Source organism: Pongo pygmaeus, chromosome 18 (genome assembly GCF_028885625.2).
Source record: "Pongo pygmaeus isolate AG05252 chromosome 18, NHGRI_mPonPyg2-v2.0_pri, whole genome shotgun sequence".
NCBI classification, from domain to species: Eukaryota; Metazoa; Chordata; class Mammalia; order Primates; family Hominidae; genus Pongo; species Pongo pygmaeus.
In genome coordinates this window covers 85,895,597-85,909,164 of record NC_072391.2, presented here as the reverse complement: position 1 = coordinate 85,909,164, position 13,568 = coordinate 85,895,597, and the positions used below count along the sequence as shown (strand labels likewise).

The 13,568-nt window shown below is 47.9% G+C and overlaps 1 protein-coding gene across 2 annotated transcripts in view; it reads right to left on the bottom strand.

Annotated features, from left to right (window-relative positions):
* The window catches only part of ZC3H18 (zinc finger CCCH-type containing 18), a 61,300-nt gene that overhangs the window by 30,099 nt on the left and 17,633 nt on the right, over positions 1 to 13,568 (bottom strand). For both annotated transcript variants that reach the window (XM_054453070.2, XM_054453069.2), the window contains 3 exons: positions 5,316 to 5,464; positions 4,930 to 5,022; positions 3,696 to 3,853 (listed from right to left, as the gene is read on the bottom strand). In XM_054453070.2, coding sequence (XP_054309045.1) covers positions 3,696 to 3,853; positions 4,930 to 5,022; positions 5,316 to 5,464 — 400 coding nt within the window. The remainder of the gene's footprint in view (positions 1 to 3,695; positions 3,854 to 4,929; positions 5,023 to 5,315; positions 5,465 to 13,568) is intronic.

Here is a 13,568-nt window from a genome sequence, read left to right as displayed (position 1 = left end):
CTCAGTTGCTGCAACCTCCACCTCTCGTGCTCAAGAGATTCTCCCACCTCAGCCTCTTGAGTAGCTGGGACTACAGGTGTGTGTCACCATGCCCAACTAATTTTTGTATATTTTGTAGAGATGGGGTTTTGCCATGTTGTCCAGACTGGTCTTCAACTCCCGAGCTCAACTGATCTGCCAGCCTCGACCTCCCAAAACACTAGGATTATAGGCATTACTAGCTACTGTATCCAGCCAATATGTGAGGTTTTATATGTCAGATGGTAGCTGAACAAAGTGCTTGAGGTGGTAGAAAAGGAATATTTAAAGCTGTGAATCAGGGTGCATCTGTCTAGCAAAGTATTATTATTATTATTATTATTTTAAGAGATGGGGCTGGGCGCGGTGGCTCACGCCTGTAATCCCAGCACTTTGGGAGGCCAAGGCCGGCGGATCACGAGGTCGGGAGATCAAGACCATCCTGGCTAACATGGTGAAACCCCGTCTACTAAAAATACAAAAAATTGGCTGGGCGTGGTGGTGGGCACCTGTTAGTCCCAGCTACTCAAGAGGCTGAGGCAGGACAATGGCGTGAACCCAGGAAGCGGAGCTTACAGTGAGCCAAGATCGCACCACTGCACTCTAGCCTAGGCAACAGAGTGAGACTCCATCTCCAAAAAAAAAAAAAAAAAAAAAAAAGGAACAACAATTTTCTTGTCCTTTATTTCCTCAAGACTTCTCGAACAGGCCTCATATTCCACTGGTTCTACAATGAAGTGCCTAGAGCTCCATCCTGTAGTAAGCAAAACCTGCCTGCATGAAGGTGCTTCTATGAGACAATTATTTGCAAAACTCAACATCAGGTGGCTAACGTCTATATTCCCACCAACTTAGGAGGCTCAGGCGCGAGGATTGCTTGAGTCCAGGAGTTGGAGACCAGCCTGAGCAACACAGCAAGACCTCATCTCAAAAAACCAACAGAAAACCCTCAACATTAGGAAATAAAATAACGTGGTATCTTTCGAGAACTTACGTCCCTGGAATTACTTAAAATCAATGATTCTCAAACTTTAATATGCATCAGAATTACCTGGAGGGCTTGTTAAAAACAAACCACTGGCCTGGGCTCTCTCTGGAGTTTCAGACTCAGTCTGTCTAGCGTTGGGCTAAGAATCTGACCTTTCACATGCTGCCGGGGGCAGATGTGGCTGAGGTTGAGGCACCACACCAGGAGGTCACAGCTATGAATCCAGGTTGCACTCTCCTCACCTGTGTGGCAGGGACATGGCCCTGACCTCAGCCTGCTGTGACCCAAAACAGGTCAGGAGCACCGTATGCAAAGCCTGTCATGCAGCAGGATTGCAACACGTTGAGTGCTGCTGGCTTGGCCTCTTCTGTGCCATTAAGGCCCTGGAGCCTGACTGCCAAGTGGGCTGCCAGCCACCCTCCTGCACACCCTACAAGCTGCGGCCTGCTTTGCCAGCTGTTCCAGGTGAGGCCCAACCTGCAGCTGGCACAGGTAGGACTGAGAAGGCTGGGTGACAAGGGGACCCACTCCTGCCAACAGCACGCACCAGGACACCTGCACTTGCAGTGCAGCTCCTTCCTTCCCTCTGGGTCTCAGCAGCCCAGCTGCACTGGCTCCCTCCACTCACTGTTTTCCTCTGCAGTCACCTACCTGGTGGACCCACCTTTCCCTTAGATGCTCTTTGTGACAATCATAGGGGGTCTCCACCCTCCTGGCAGAACCCTGACAGTTCTTTCCACTGTGTCTATCAGAAACAGCCAGGGCACCTCGCTACTGTGACACATGCACCCTGACCCTGTTCCCAGAGGTCCTGACTCATCAGGTCTTGGGGAGGGCCTGGCACAAAAGGCCTCAGGTTAACTGTTAACATACAGAGGCTACTCTATAAAAACAAACAAAATAAAAAATACAGAAAAACCTGGCTCTCAGACACCAGTGAAAACCTTTCAGCCCTGACTGCTGAGGCTTTAACATTTGGGGGTCCTGCAGTGTAGATACCGGCTCCTGGGAGAGAAGCTAGGGAGCTAGAAGCCAGCTTCTGTCACCTGGTGCCAGGATGGGAGACACCTGTTTCTGTAACCAACACTGACAGGCAAAACACACACAGAGGGCACTCCAAAAAACCTCAGAGACCTGCCGAACCACTTCCAAGCAGGCAGTTTCTGGTCCCTGTTCCCACCAGGGAAACTAGAAATAGAGTGTCAACGATCACATCCAGGTTCTAAAATCCATCCTTCCCCACACATATTTATAGAGACCTCTGTGCACACGAGCTCTGGGGAAGGAAAGATGATATCCACAACTAACAAAAAAACACGGAGGCCTCCAGGGCTTCAGGAGACACCCCCGGTGATCCTGCAGAGTTCTGACTCAAATGCTCCTTTCTGTGATCTGACATTCCACACGAAATTTAATTAGAAAATGTACATGTTAACCAAGTCTTTAAATACCTATCCCTTCAACCCCTAAGCTCTCACTTGCTGGGGCAGGTGTGGGCCACTGGGGCTTCCTCCCCCAACTTCCGCACACAGAAAGCCCAGGGAAGCCTGCTCGCAGCAAGAAGGCCTTGAGAAGGGCCTTGCAGGGCCAAGTCGACAGGACCGAATCCTGGAGTGCAAGCCCTGCACGCCTTCCTTTGTTGTGCACCATTTATTGTCACTCCAGATAGAGATCATAGTGATTATGATTCCCTCATACATTTCCCTCCAGAAATGTACAGGCTGCTAAAGCCTCAGCATAATGGAGCGCCAATTCAGATCTGACCGAATTATAATCCAGTTCCCCGCCCTGAACCTCACCGTGCCATCCACAGAGGAAAACAGCACTTTGTATGCCACGCAATCCCCCAAAATCTGACTTCCACCCTTCAACCCAGGCACTTCTTCTGTAAGACAGGATTTTTAAAGACCAGGCATAAATGGGCTGGGTGCAGTGGGTCACGCCTGTAATCCCAGTACTCTGGGAGGCAGAGGTGGGTGGATCACTTGAGGTCAGGAGTTCGAGACCATCCTGGCCAACATGGTGAAACCCATCTCTACTAAAAATACAAAAATGAGTTGGGTATGGTAGCACACACCTGTAGTCCCAGCTACTCAGGAGGCTGAAGCAGGAGAATCACTTCAACCCAGGGAGGCGGAGGTTGCAGTGAGCCAAGATTGTGCCACTGCACTCCAGCTTGGGCGACAGAGCAAGACTCCGTCTCAGGAAAAAAAAAAAAAAAAAAAAAACAAAAACCAGCCATCAATGCCCTGGAGGAGAAGCAGTGAAGGCAGAACAGCCCTGACAAAGCAGAGGCCGCAGCTGTTGTGCTCCTGGCTTGTGGCAACCTCCACACATTTCCTGGCTCCTGGGTAATGTGGGCAGCGGTGAGGAGCCAGAAACACAGACTTGTGGGGCTCTAGAGGCCTCAAGGACAGCTGCAAAAACTCTCAGAGCTCAGGAACCACAACGGTGTGAGTGCTGTCAGTCAAGGCCCACGGCACAGAGCCGTAATGCTTCCTTCCGAGAAGCAAAAAACTGAGATGAGCTCTGAGAACCGTCCCTAAATGCTCTCAGGAACATCACTGCAACTCCAGCGAGTGGGGCTGGGCCTCAGCCGAGCGCACCCTGGGGCCCTGCACATGGCTGCTCTCCGGAGCGTGGCCGCACGCAGGAAGGAAACGGAGCGGCAGGCAGGGCCATTCCTTACACTGTGTCTCTGACATCTCTCGGGATCCGAGAATTCCAATCTCGAAAAACTTCATTTTCTTTGTCAAATTCCCGTTCATCTTCGCCAATGGTCACCGTAAACCTTTTCTCTTCAAAATCAGGCTCCTGTTCTTTTCGGATAGTTGCTTTTTTTAAAACCTACCATTGTAAGAAGAAAGAAGTCAACATGGAGCGGAATACTGGGCATCACTGTTAGGAAACATAAAGGGAGCCATCCCACCCGACCGCAGCAGCCCCGCAGGAGCAGGAGCTGCACGCTGCAAGTGCTTGAGGGGTGAGGGGCGGACACAGCACAGGTGTCTTTCTGGGGAGGGCAGTCTGTGCCCGTCTCTGCACAAACAGCTGCCCCCGGCCTCCGTGTGCCCACATGAGGTGCTCATCACTTCCTTCAACTACCCTTGGAACTGAATCCAGGGTTCAGTCACTCAGTGACAAGCAGCAGGTGGAGTGGCTGGAGTCTCAGAGGGAAGGAGGTGACATGCCGAGGGAGTGAGGAGGAACATCTTGTCCATCATTTCCCAGCAGAGAGGCTGACCAGGAAAATGAGGAAGCGGGGCTGGGTGCCGGCAGAGTGGTCCCCAGAGCTTAAGCTCACACACTGGGGCCAACGTGGGCCTAGAGGGAGCAAGTGTGCAGTGACAGGGCCAGAAAGCTCCAAGTTTTCTCCAGGAAGAGCAGACACGGAGTCTCAGGAGTGTGGGGCACAGATCCTGGGGGTGCGGCTCGGGCAGCCTTGCCAGGCTTTCTGTGAGTGGCTGGAGACTGCACCCTGTGCTCCTGGGCAGTGCCAGCTGCGGTGTGGCCCAGTGCTGATCCGGCCCCATGAAGACAGTGGGTATGCCCTGGACTGAACTCCCTGGCCTACTGAGCTGCTGCCTGAGACAGTTAGATATAACTCTCCATCCTTCCAGGCCTGGTGGCGCATGCCTGTAATCCCAGCTACTTGGGAGGCCGAGGCAGGAGAATCACATGAACCTGGGAGGCAGAGGCCGCAGTGAGTTGAGATTGGGCCATTGCACTCCAGCCTGGGCAACAAGAGCGATACTGTCTCAAAATAAATAAATAAATAAAAAATAAAGAAAGACACCGCAGAAACATACGCCTAACTTCAGAGATTTCTGAGGCTGTCTCTGGACCGAGGAAATACAAGTTTTGTCAAGAACCACTCCTGTAATAGCATCTTTCTTGTCGGGATTTCTGCTGAATTCTGTTACCTCCTTTGCATGCCGGAGTCCTCGTTCCCAGGCACTCTCTGTTGGGGGCTCTGGAGCAGGTGGAGGCAAAATTTCATCAACTACTGGCCCACCCTATTGAAAAATGAGAAGGGAGAAGGTGAGAAAGTAAAACTTTCAAGTGTACAGAGAAACCAGACAGTAAAAACATCAACTACAACACAAGCCGGCCGCGTGTGGCCACTCTCCTTCCACCAAGCCTGACTCCGTCCCCGGAAAGCCGAGGCCTGCTTCCACTCGGGACAACAGAAGCAGCCGAAAGGGGGCACTGAGCCTGCGCTAAGGCACAGTGACTTGTCTTAAGCTTGAGATTCAGACAGAGCTCAGCTGGCTGATGTGCTAACAATGAAAGAAGAGGCATCACGCACCCAAGGGTTGGCGGGCATCAGCGGGTGAGGTCCGAGAGGCGGGGCGCCATTAGGCGGGAAAGGGTCGGCTTTGGTGATTAGGGAGTAGTTCCCCTTGTCGTTCACTCCAGGGTGTATAAACCTACAATTCATTCCCCAGGTACAGTTCCCTATGGAAACAAAAGTGAGATCAGAAAGGGTCCACAAGAGCCTAATTGCACAAGGGCAGCTGCTGGGGTGGGGGGTGGGAGGGGGCAGAGGACATGTTTACCCAGGCCTGATGGCAAGCCACACAGTAGTGGGGACTGAGCGGGGATGTGGGCGGGATGAGCCTGGAGAGGCTGAGCCAGACAGTTGCACCTGCCCAGGCACGGCAGTTCCCCAGAGGCTGCCAGGCACCTCGGTCAGAGGAAACAGCCCGTTTCAAAGTCACTTTGTGGAGAGTTCATGCATATCAACTGTCTGAGTATTAATTTTCCCCTTAAACCAGAAAAGCCCCAGAGCTTTGCTTCCAGCCCTGGCCCAGGCTCATCTAGGTACAACTGGACGTTAATTGTATTTGTGCTGAAACAGACATCAATGAGAAGCATTAACAATGATCAGAAGCCTGCAGGTGTGCTCAGGGTCCCCTTGGCCACCTCTGTACGTCTGCATTTCTCTCACAGAGAAAACTCTCACAGAGCATTTCAAGATATTTCTGGAACTTAAACAGGGCTTTTACACTTTGCTCATAAATAACAATCACAAACCTTCATCTTCAATAGAACATCTGGGTTAGTAAAGGAAACCTCAACTTTTAAGTGCAGAATATAAGACATCTAAGTGTCTAACTCAATTACTGAGTGAATCACTTTTTAAAAATGTACTTTTTTTGAATAGATAATATGTATACATTGTTTAAAACCAAATATGGCATATAGTATCTAAGTGGTTTTAAAAATTTTTTCAATGGGTTAACATGTAGTTAGATTTTAAATCATTTAAAATTTTAACCTTAAACATCATGAACACTTAAACTTGCATTAAAACCAACTCAATACAACGTAATAACAATATCAATCCAAATTAAACATGAAAGAAAACTTAAAATTGCTTCTCTGGAAATGCAAAAATGACAAGTAATTTTTAAAATTTCTAAAAGCGTTTCAGAGATCACACATAAGTCAAAAGACGTTGGGAGGCCAGGCGTGGTGGCTCACGATGTCAGGAGAGCAAGACCATCCTGGCTAACATGGCGAAACCCAGTCTCTACTAAAAAACACAAAAAATTAGCCGGATGTGGTGGCGGGCGCCTGTAGTCCCAGCTACTCGGGAGGCCGAGGCAGGAGAATGGCGTGAACCTGGGAGACAGAGCTTGCAGTGAGCCGAGATCGTGCCACTGCATTCCAGCCTGGGCAACAGAGCGAGACTGTCTCAAAAACAACAACAACAAAAACCAAAAGAGGTTGGGAAATGTTATTCTATAGGGGGCTCAAAAATCCAGAGCCTCAGAGAGATTTAAAGAAAAACTGACTATGCAGTCATCCATCTAAGAGACTCAACACACTACAGAGCTCTTCATGGTTTGCCTCTGAAAACACTCATGCAGTATTCAAAATCACGTGTGTAACTAAACAAGTAAAAAAAGCTCATTGTAAAAAATGTCCAAGTACAGAAAAGTGCTGACAATAGAAACCACAGTTTTTCTGTACTCCTTTTTCTTCTTTTTTCAGATGGAGTCTCGCTCTGTCACCCAGGCTGGAGTGCAATGATGCAATCTCGGCTCACTGCAACCTCCACCACCTGGGTTTCAGTGATTCTCCTGCCTCAGCCTCCTGAGTAGCTGGGATTACAGGCGGGCACCACCATGCCCGGCTAATTTTTATATTTTTAGTAGAGACGGGACTTCACCAAGTTGGTCAGGCTGGTCTCGAACTCCTGACCTTGTGATCTGCCAGCCTCAGCCTCCCAAAGTGCTGGGATTACAGGCGTGAGCCACCACACTTGGCCTCTGTACTTCTTTTTCATCTAAAATATGTATCTGGGTGGTGGCTAAATGTTATTGTTCTTTTCTGTATTTATGAAAATTTTTAGGACATCACCTACGAACCCACTGTCAAAAAAGATCCTTTCTCACTGATATTGGCACGGGGAGAAAAAAGGAACAAGGCAGAAGAGAACAAACCAGTGAGCACCAAAGAGCAAGCTGAGAAGGCGAGCGTGGGGCTGCCGCTAGAGACCAGATGCTGGCGGGTGACAGTGTTCAGCTCTCGGGGGCCACCTGCCTGGGGGTGCTGAGCACTGTCCTGCCCCTAGCCAGAGTAAAGGGGAAGATGGCTCTGGAAAGCAGCACAGTTGGTCTGCATGTCTAGCTGGGACACACATCCAGCAGACGTCAGGCAAAAAGAACACCGTTGTCCCATCTACCTTTTTAAAATGTGAACTTTTATCTGTGCAGGAACACACCCAACTGTTGGGAATGTGGGAAGAGGCTTTAGATTTTATTTTCTTGCCTTCTGCCAGCCCATATTACTTTCTTTCCTTTTTTTTAATTTCTTTTTTTTTTGAGATGGAGTCTCGCTCTGTTGCCCAGGCTGGAGTGCAGTGGAGCGACCTAGGCTCATTGCAACCTCTGCCTCGCAGTTCAAGCGATTCTCCTGCCTCAGCCTCCCGAGTAGCTGGGATTACAGGTGTGCACCACCATGCCCGGCTTATTTTTGTATTTTTAGTAGAGACAGGGTTTCTCCATGTTAGCCAGGCTGGTCTCAAACTCCTGACGTCAGGTGATTCGCCCACCTCGGCCTCCCAAAGAGCTGGGATTACAAGTGTCAGTTACCGTCCTCAGCCTTACTTTCATAATTTAAAAAGCAATTTGTTAAAAAAAAAAAAGAAAGAAAGAAATTATCCAGAAAATAGAAGCAAAAATAAAGATCTTCTGGTTTACAAATTGTATAATCTTCTGTTTCTAACTGGGACTTCAAACCCAAAATTTATGTGGATTGTGATTCTAACAGTATAAAGACAGTTCTGCAGATACTGTGTACACAGACATGGCCTCAGGCCAGAAGAGGACGAGGAGGGACAGAGGCCGCTGGAGCGGGGCGGAGGCGGCTCCTCCACTGCTGAAATGTCTAAGTACTATTTCTGGCTTCAAGACAGGATGATGGTCTTTTTCTTAACTGGAATGTCAGCACAGCAGCAACTGGTTTTTGTTTTGTTTTGTTTATGTTTTTTTGAGACGGAGTTTTGTTCTTGTTGCCCAGGATGGAGTGCAATGGCACGATCTCAGCTCACTGCAACCTCCGCTTCCCAGGTTCAAGTGATTCTCCTGCCTCAGCCTCCCGAGTAGCTGGAATTATAGGCATGCACCACCACGCCTGGCTAATTTTGTATTTTTAGTAGAGACGAGGTTTCTCTATGTTGGTCAGGCTGGTCTTGAGCTTGCGACCGCAGGTGATCCGCCCGCCTCAGCCTCCCAAAGTGCTGGGATTACAGGCATGAACCACCGCGCCCAGCCAACTGTTTTATTCTCTTATTAATCTTTACGCCTGTGTAAACATTGTATTATTTTACATATATGAAATATTTCATAATCAAACGAAATACTTGTAAATAAAAAATACCCACCCACCCTAAAAGGTGCACTGTGAAGTCAACCTCCTATCCCACGCCTCCAGGGCCATTCCCAGAGGCAGTTATCAATATACTGGGGCTCCATCCATCAATCATTGCCCCCTTTTACCTGAGCATATATATTATGCTCTGTGTTGAACCTTGCTTTTTTTCACTAAACAATGTAACTACAGAAAGGGAACCTGCATGCTCAGCAGCAACAAACTCAAACTGGATCAGGGAAACAGACAGGAAACAGATAGGAAACGTGGAAAATCCGGAAACTAAACACAGAGATGGCAGGAACTGAGGCTCAGCTCATGCTCCAGCACAGCCCACATATGAAATATTTTTAAATGTCTCTTCTGATTTTGAATACAGTAAATATCAATTCCCTGTGTTTACTTGGTTTATATGGGTTATTTCTATGGATACGTATGATATTAGAAATTAAAAGAGACATTTAAAGCTATCTCATTATTTAACAATAACAAGATATCCAATATATAGTAACAAATATTTATGAAACTGCTTTTAAAATATTTGGTGAGAGGAATGGCATTCTTTTTTGCGAATCTCTTGAATGTTGACCCTGGAAAACCTCTGGCCTCCCATCTGCACGCGATCGACCATGAAAGGCTGCTGTGGCTGAAGCAGGAGAGGACATTACAGCCCCACACAGAGACGCAGCTAGAAAGGGAGGGGCACCTAAAAGCCTTTTCAGATGTGCTCAGAGCTTCTTCCTGACACCGCACTCAGCAAGGGAAGGCTCCTTACAGTGAGCTGCAATTGAACCCTATCACCACACTTTTCCAACTTGGTTCTTCTGAAATCCATTGGTCTATCTTGAACTTTGAATGGGTCTTGATTCTGTGACATCCCGCAATGGTCACCTGAGAAAGTCCTGACACACCGAGAAGCTGGTGAGCACACAAAGTCCAATTTTCAACTGAAAGCTCCAATTTTAATACTGCTAACACAGTCCGTTGTTCTCCTTGAAGTCGCAGGCTCACTTTGTTCCTGCCAGGACCCAGATCTGCATTCCCTGGCATGTCTGCCAGTCTTTCTCATGAATGTGTGCTCCACGGAGAGCACATAGGGTCAGCCGCAGCTCCAGCCTTGCATGTGCTGCCCCTTGAGGCTGCTGGACTTGGGTGCTGGCAGGGGCTGTACCCACGCTGCCACTCCACCACGCTGAGTACTGAGACACGCACAGAAGCTCTGCTTTCTGGCTTTCCACAATTTCAGTTACCTGCGTCCGAAAATATTAAATCGAAAATTCCAAAAATAATTCCTAAGTTTTAAATGATGTTCTGTGCTGAGTAGCATGATGAAATCTTGTGCCGACCTCCTCTGTCCCACCTGGGACACGAATCATCCCTTTGTCCAGCAGATCCAAGCTGTCCACGACGCTAATTGCCCACTAGTCACTTAGCAGCCCTCTTGGCCAACAACCGTTGGGGGTACGGTGGTGCTGTGCTCACTGTGGATCACTGGGGGCAGGTGACCTTCCTTCTGACGCATTGGCAGGAGGTCAAGACGGGCCCAATGCTAAGTGGCAGGGCCCCCGTGTCATCACATGAGCATATTTCATCCCACGCCATCAGAGGGCTGAGGGCAGTAAAGTGAGCTCTTTTGAGAGACCACATTCACATTTTTATTACAATTGCTCTATTTTATGATTGGCTATTGTTGTTAATCTCTTACTGTGCCTAAGTTATAAATTAAACTTTATCATAGGGATATGCTTATATAATCATGGAACTGTATACTTAAAATGGGTCAATTTCATGGCACATAAATATTACTTTAATAAAGTTTTTTAAAAAAGCCTTACAAATAATAAATAAAACATCTATACTCAAGTGTAAGATTTAATTAAATTACAGTTCTTACTACTACAGCACAGACATGAAGTAAAGTGGCATTTGAAATGCCAGTGCATGGTGAACGCCTGGCTCAGCCTTACTGTTATTATAAATATACTTTCGATTTGGGAGGCCGAGGCGGGCAGATCATTTGAGGTCAGGAGTTTGAGACCAGCGTGACCAACTGAAATACAAAATTTAGCCACTACTAAAATACAAAAATTAGCCGGGCATGGTGGCATGCGCCTGTAATCTCAGCTACTCGGGAGGCTGAGGCAGGAGAATCGTTTGAACCCAGGAGGTAGAGGTTGCAAGTGAGCTGAGATCACGCCATTGCACTCCAGCCTGGGCAACAGAGGGAGACTGTGTCTCAAAAAAGTAAAATAAAATAAAATAAAAATAAAAATAAATAAATATAGTTTTGATCTCAGGGTCCCCTGAAAGGGTCTCATGGACTCCCAGGGGTTCACAGACGACACTCAGACCTGCTGCTTTAAATACAGTTTTGCAAGGATTCAAAACTGAGCAAAAGACATTTCTCCAAGAAGATATACAAATGACCTATTAAGCACATGAAAAAAGACACCCCACCACCAATCTTCAGGGAAGGCAGATCAAAACCCAGTAAGATATTACCTCCTACCCACTGGAATGGCTACTATCAAAAAAAAACAGAGAACAGAGTACTGGTGAGGACGTGGAGAAACTAGAAGCCCCCACACCACTGGTGGGAAAGTAAAATGGCACAGCCACTGTGGAAAACAGCTTGGCGGCTCCTCAAAAGATGAAACATACAACTACCACGTCATCAGCAACTCCACTGCCAGCGGCTCCACAAAAGATGAAACATACAACCACCAAGTCATCAGCAACTCCACTGCCAGGCACGTGCGAAAGAGCTGAAAGCAGGGTCTGAAGAGATTTTTACGTCCACGTTCACAGCAGCTCTATTCACAATCGCCTAGAGCTGGAAACCACCAAAGTGTCCATCCACAGATGAGGGAAACACCCAATGCAGCTGCTCCACACTAACAAATATTAGTCAATTTTTTTTTTTTTTTTTGAAACCAAGTCTTGTTCTGTCGCCCAGGCTGGAATGCAGTGGCGTGAGCTCGGCTCACTGCAACCTCCACCTCCTGCGTTCAAGCGATTCTCCTGCCTTGGCCTCCCAAGTAGCTGGAATTACAGGTGTGCTCTACCACGCCCAGCTAATTTTGTATTTTTAGTAGAGACAGGGTTTCACCATGTTGAGCAGGCTGGTCTCCTCGAGTGATCCACCCACCTCGGCCTCCCAAACTGCTATGATTACAGGTATCAGCCACCGCACCTATTATTCAATCTTAAAAAGACAGAAGGCCAGGCGCGGTGGCTCACACCTGTAATCCCAGCACTTTGGGAGGCTGAGGAGGGTGGATCATGAGGTCAGGAGATCGAGACCATCCTGGCTAACACAGTGAAACTCCGTCTCTACCAAAAACTACAAAAATTACCTGGGTGTGGTGGTGGGCGCCTGTAGTCCCAACTACTCAGGAGGCTGAGGCAGGAGAATGGCGTGAACTCAGGAGGCGGAGCTTGCAGTGAGCCGAGATGGTGCCACTGCACTCCAGCCTGGGCAACAGAGTGAGATTTCACCTCAAAAAAAAAAAAAAAAAAAAAAAGGTATTCCACCACAATTTTAAAAAATTGGGGGGAGCAGAGCCAAGGAGATCAGACCCAAAAAATGGACTGGGATGCTTGTTCACTGAGGGATAAATCAGAAGCCCAAAGTAGGGGCCAGGTGTGGTGGCTCACACCTGTAATCCCAGCACTCTGGGAGGCTGAGGTGAGCGGATCACCTGAGGTCTGGGGTTCGAGACCAGCCTGACCAACATGATGAAACCCCATGTCTGCTAAAAATACAAAAATGAGTTGGGGGTGGTGGCAGATGCCTGTAATCGCAGCTACTCGGGAGTCTGAGACAGGAGAATCGCTTGAACCCAGGTGGAGGTTCCAATGAGCTGAGATCTCACCATTGCACTCCAGCCCAGGTGACAGAGTGAGACACTGTCTCAAAAAAAAAAAAAAAAAGAAAGAAAGAAACCCAAAGTGGGACACAGTTTAAAGAAGATGCTACTTACTCCTCTGTGGACAGAACTTTGTGTTCTGATGATCCAACACAGGCCCACGAGAGGTAAAAGCATCCCATGAAGAAGTACAGCTCCAGTGGTAGTGTATGTGCTGTGGAGCTGGGCAGGTGCACACAAAGCACTGATCTCTAAAATGTGAGCAAGTTGTGTTCCCAGTGCATTTTGTTGTCAATTGGTCACAAATCTCAACGTGTCCACTAAGCAATTACATGATTAATCTCTATATCACAACGTGTCACAGAGATAAAGCTAAGAGAGGCCGGAGCAGTGGCTCATGCCTGTCATCCCCATACTTTGGGAGGCTGAGGTGGAAGGATTGCTTAAGCCTAGTATTTGAGACCAGCCTGGGCAATATAGTGAGATCCCGTCTCTACAAGTAATTTAAAAAAGAAAGATGAGCTCTTGCAATGTTGCCCAGGCTGGTCTCCAACTCCTGGGCTCAAGCGGTCCTCCCCATTCAGCTTCCCAAAGTGCCAGGATTACAGGTATGAGCTACCACGCCCAGCCACCGACTTTTTTCTAAGAAAAGAATTTTCTAATTGTGATACAATTCACGTAACATAAAATACGCCCATTTAATTTGTACAATTCACTGGTTTGCAGTATATTCACAAAGTTGTGTAAGCATCACTACTAGCTAGTTCTAGCACATTCCATCACCCCAAAGAGGAAATCCTGTACTCACTAGC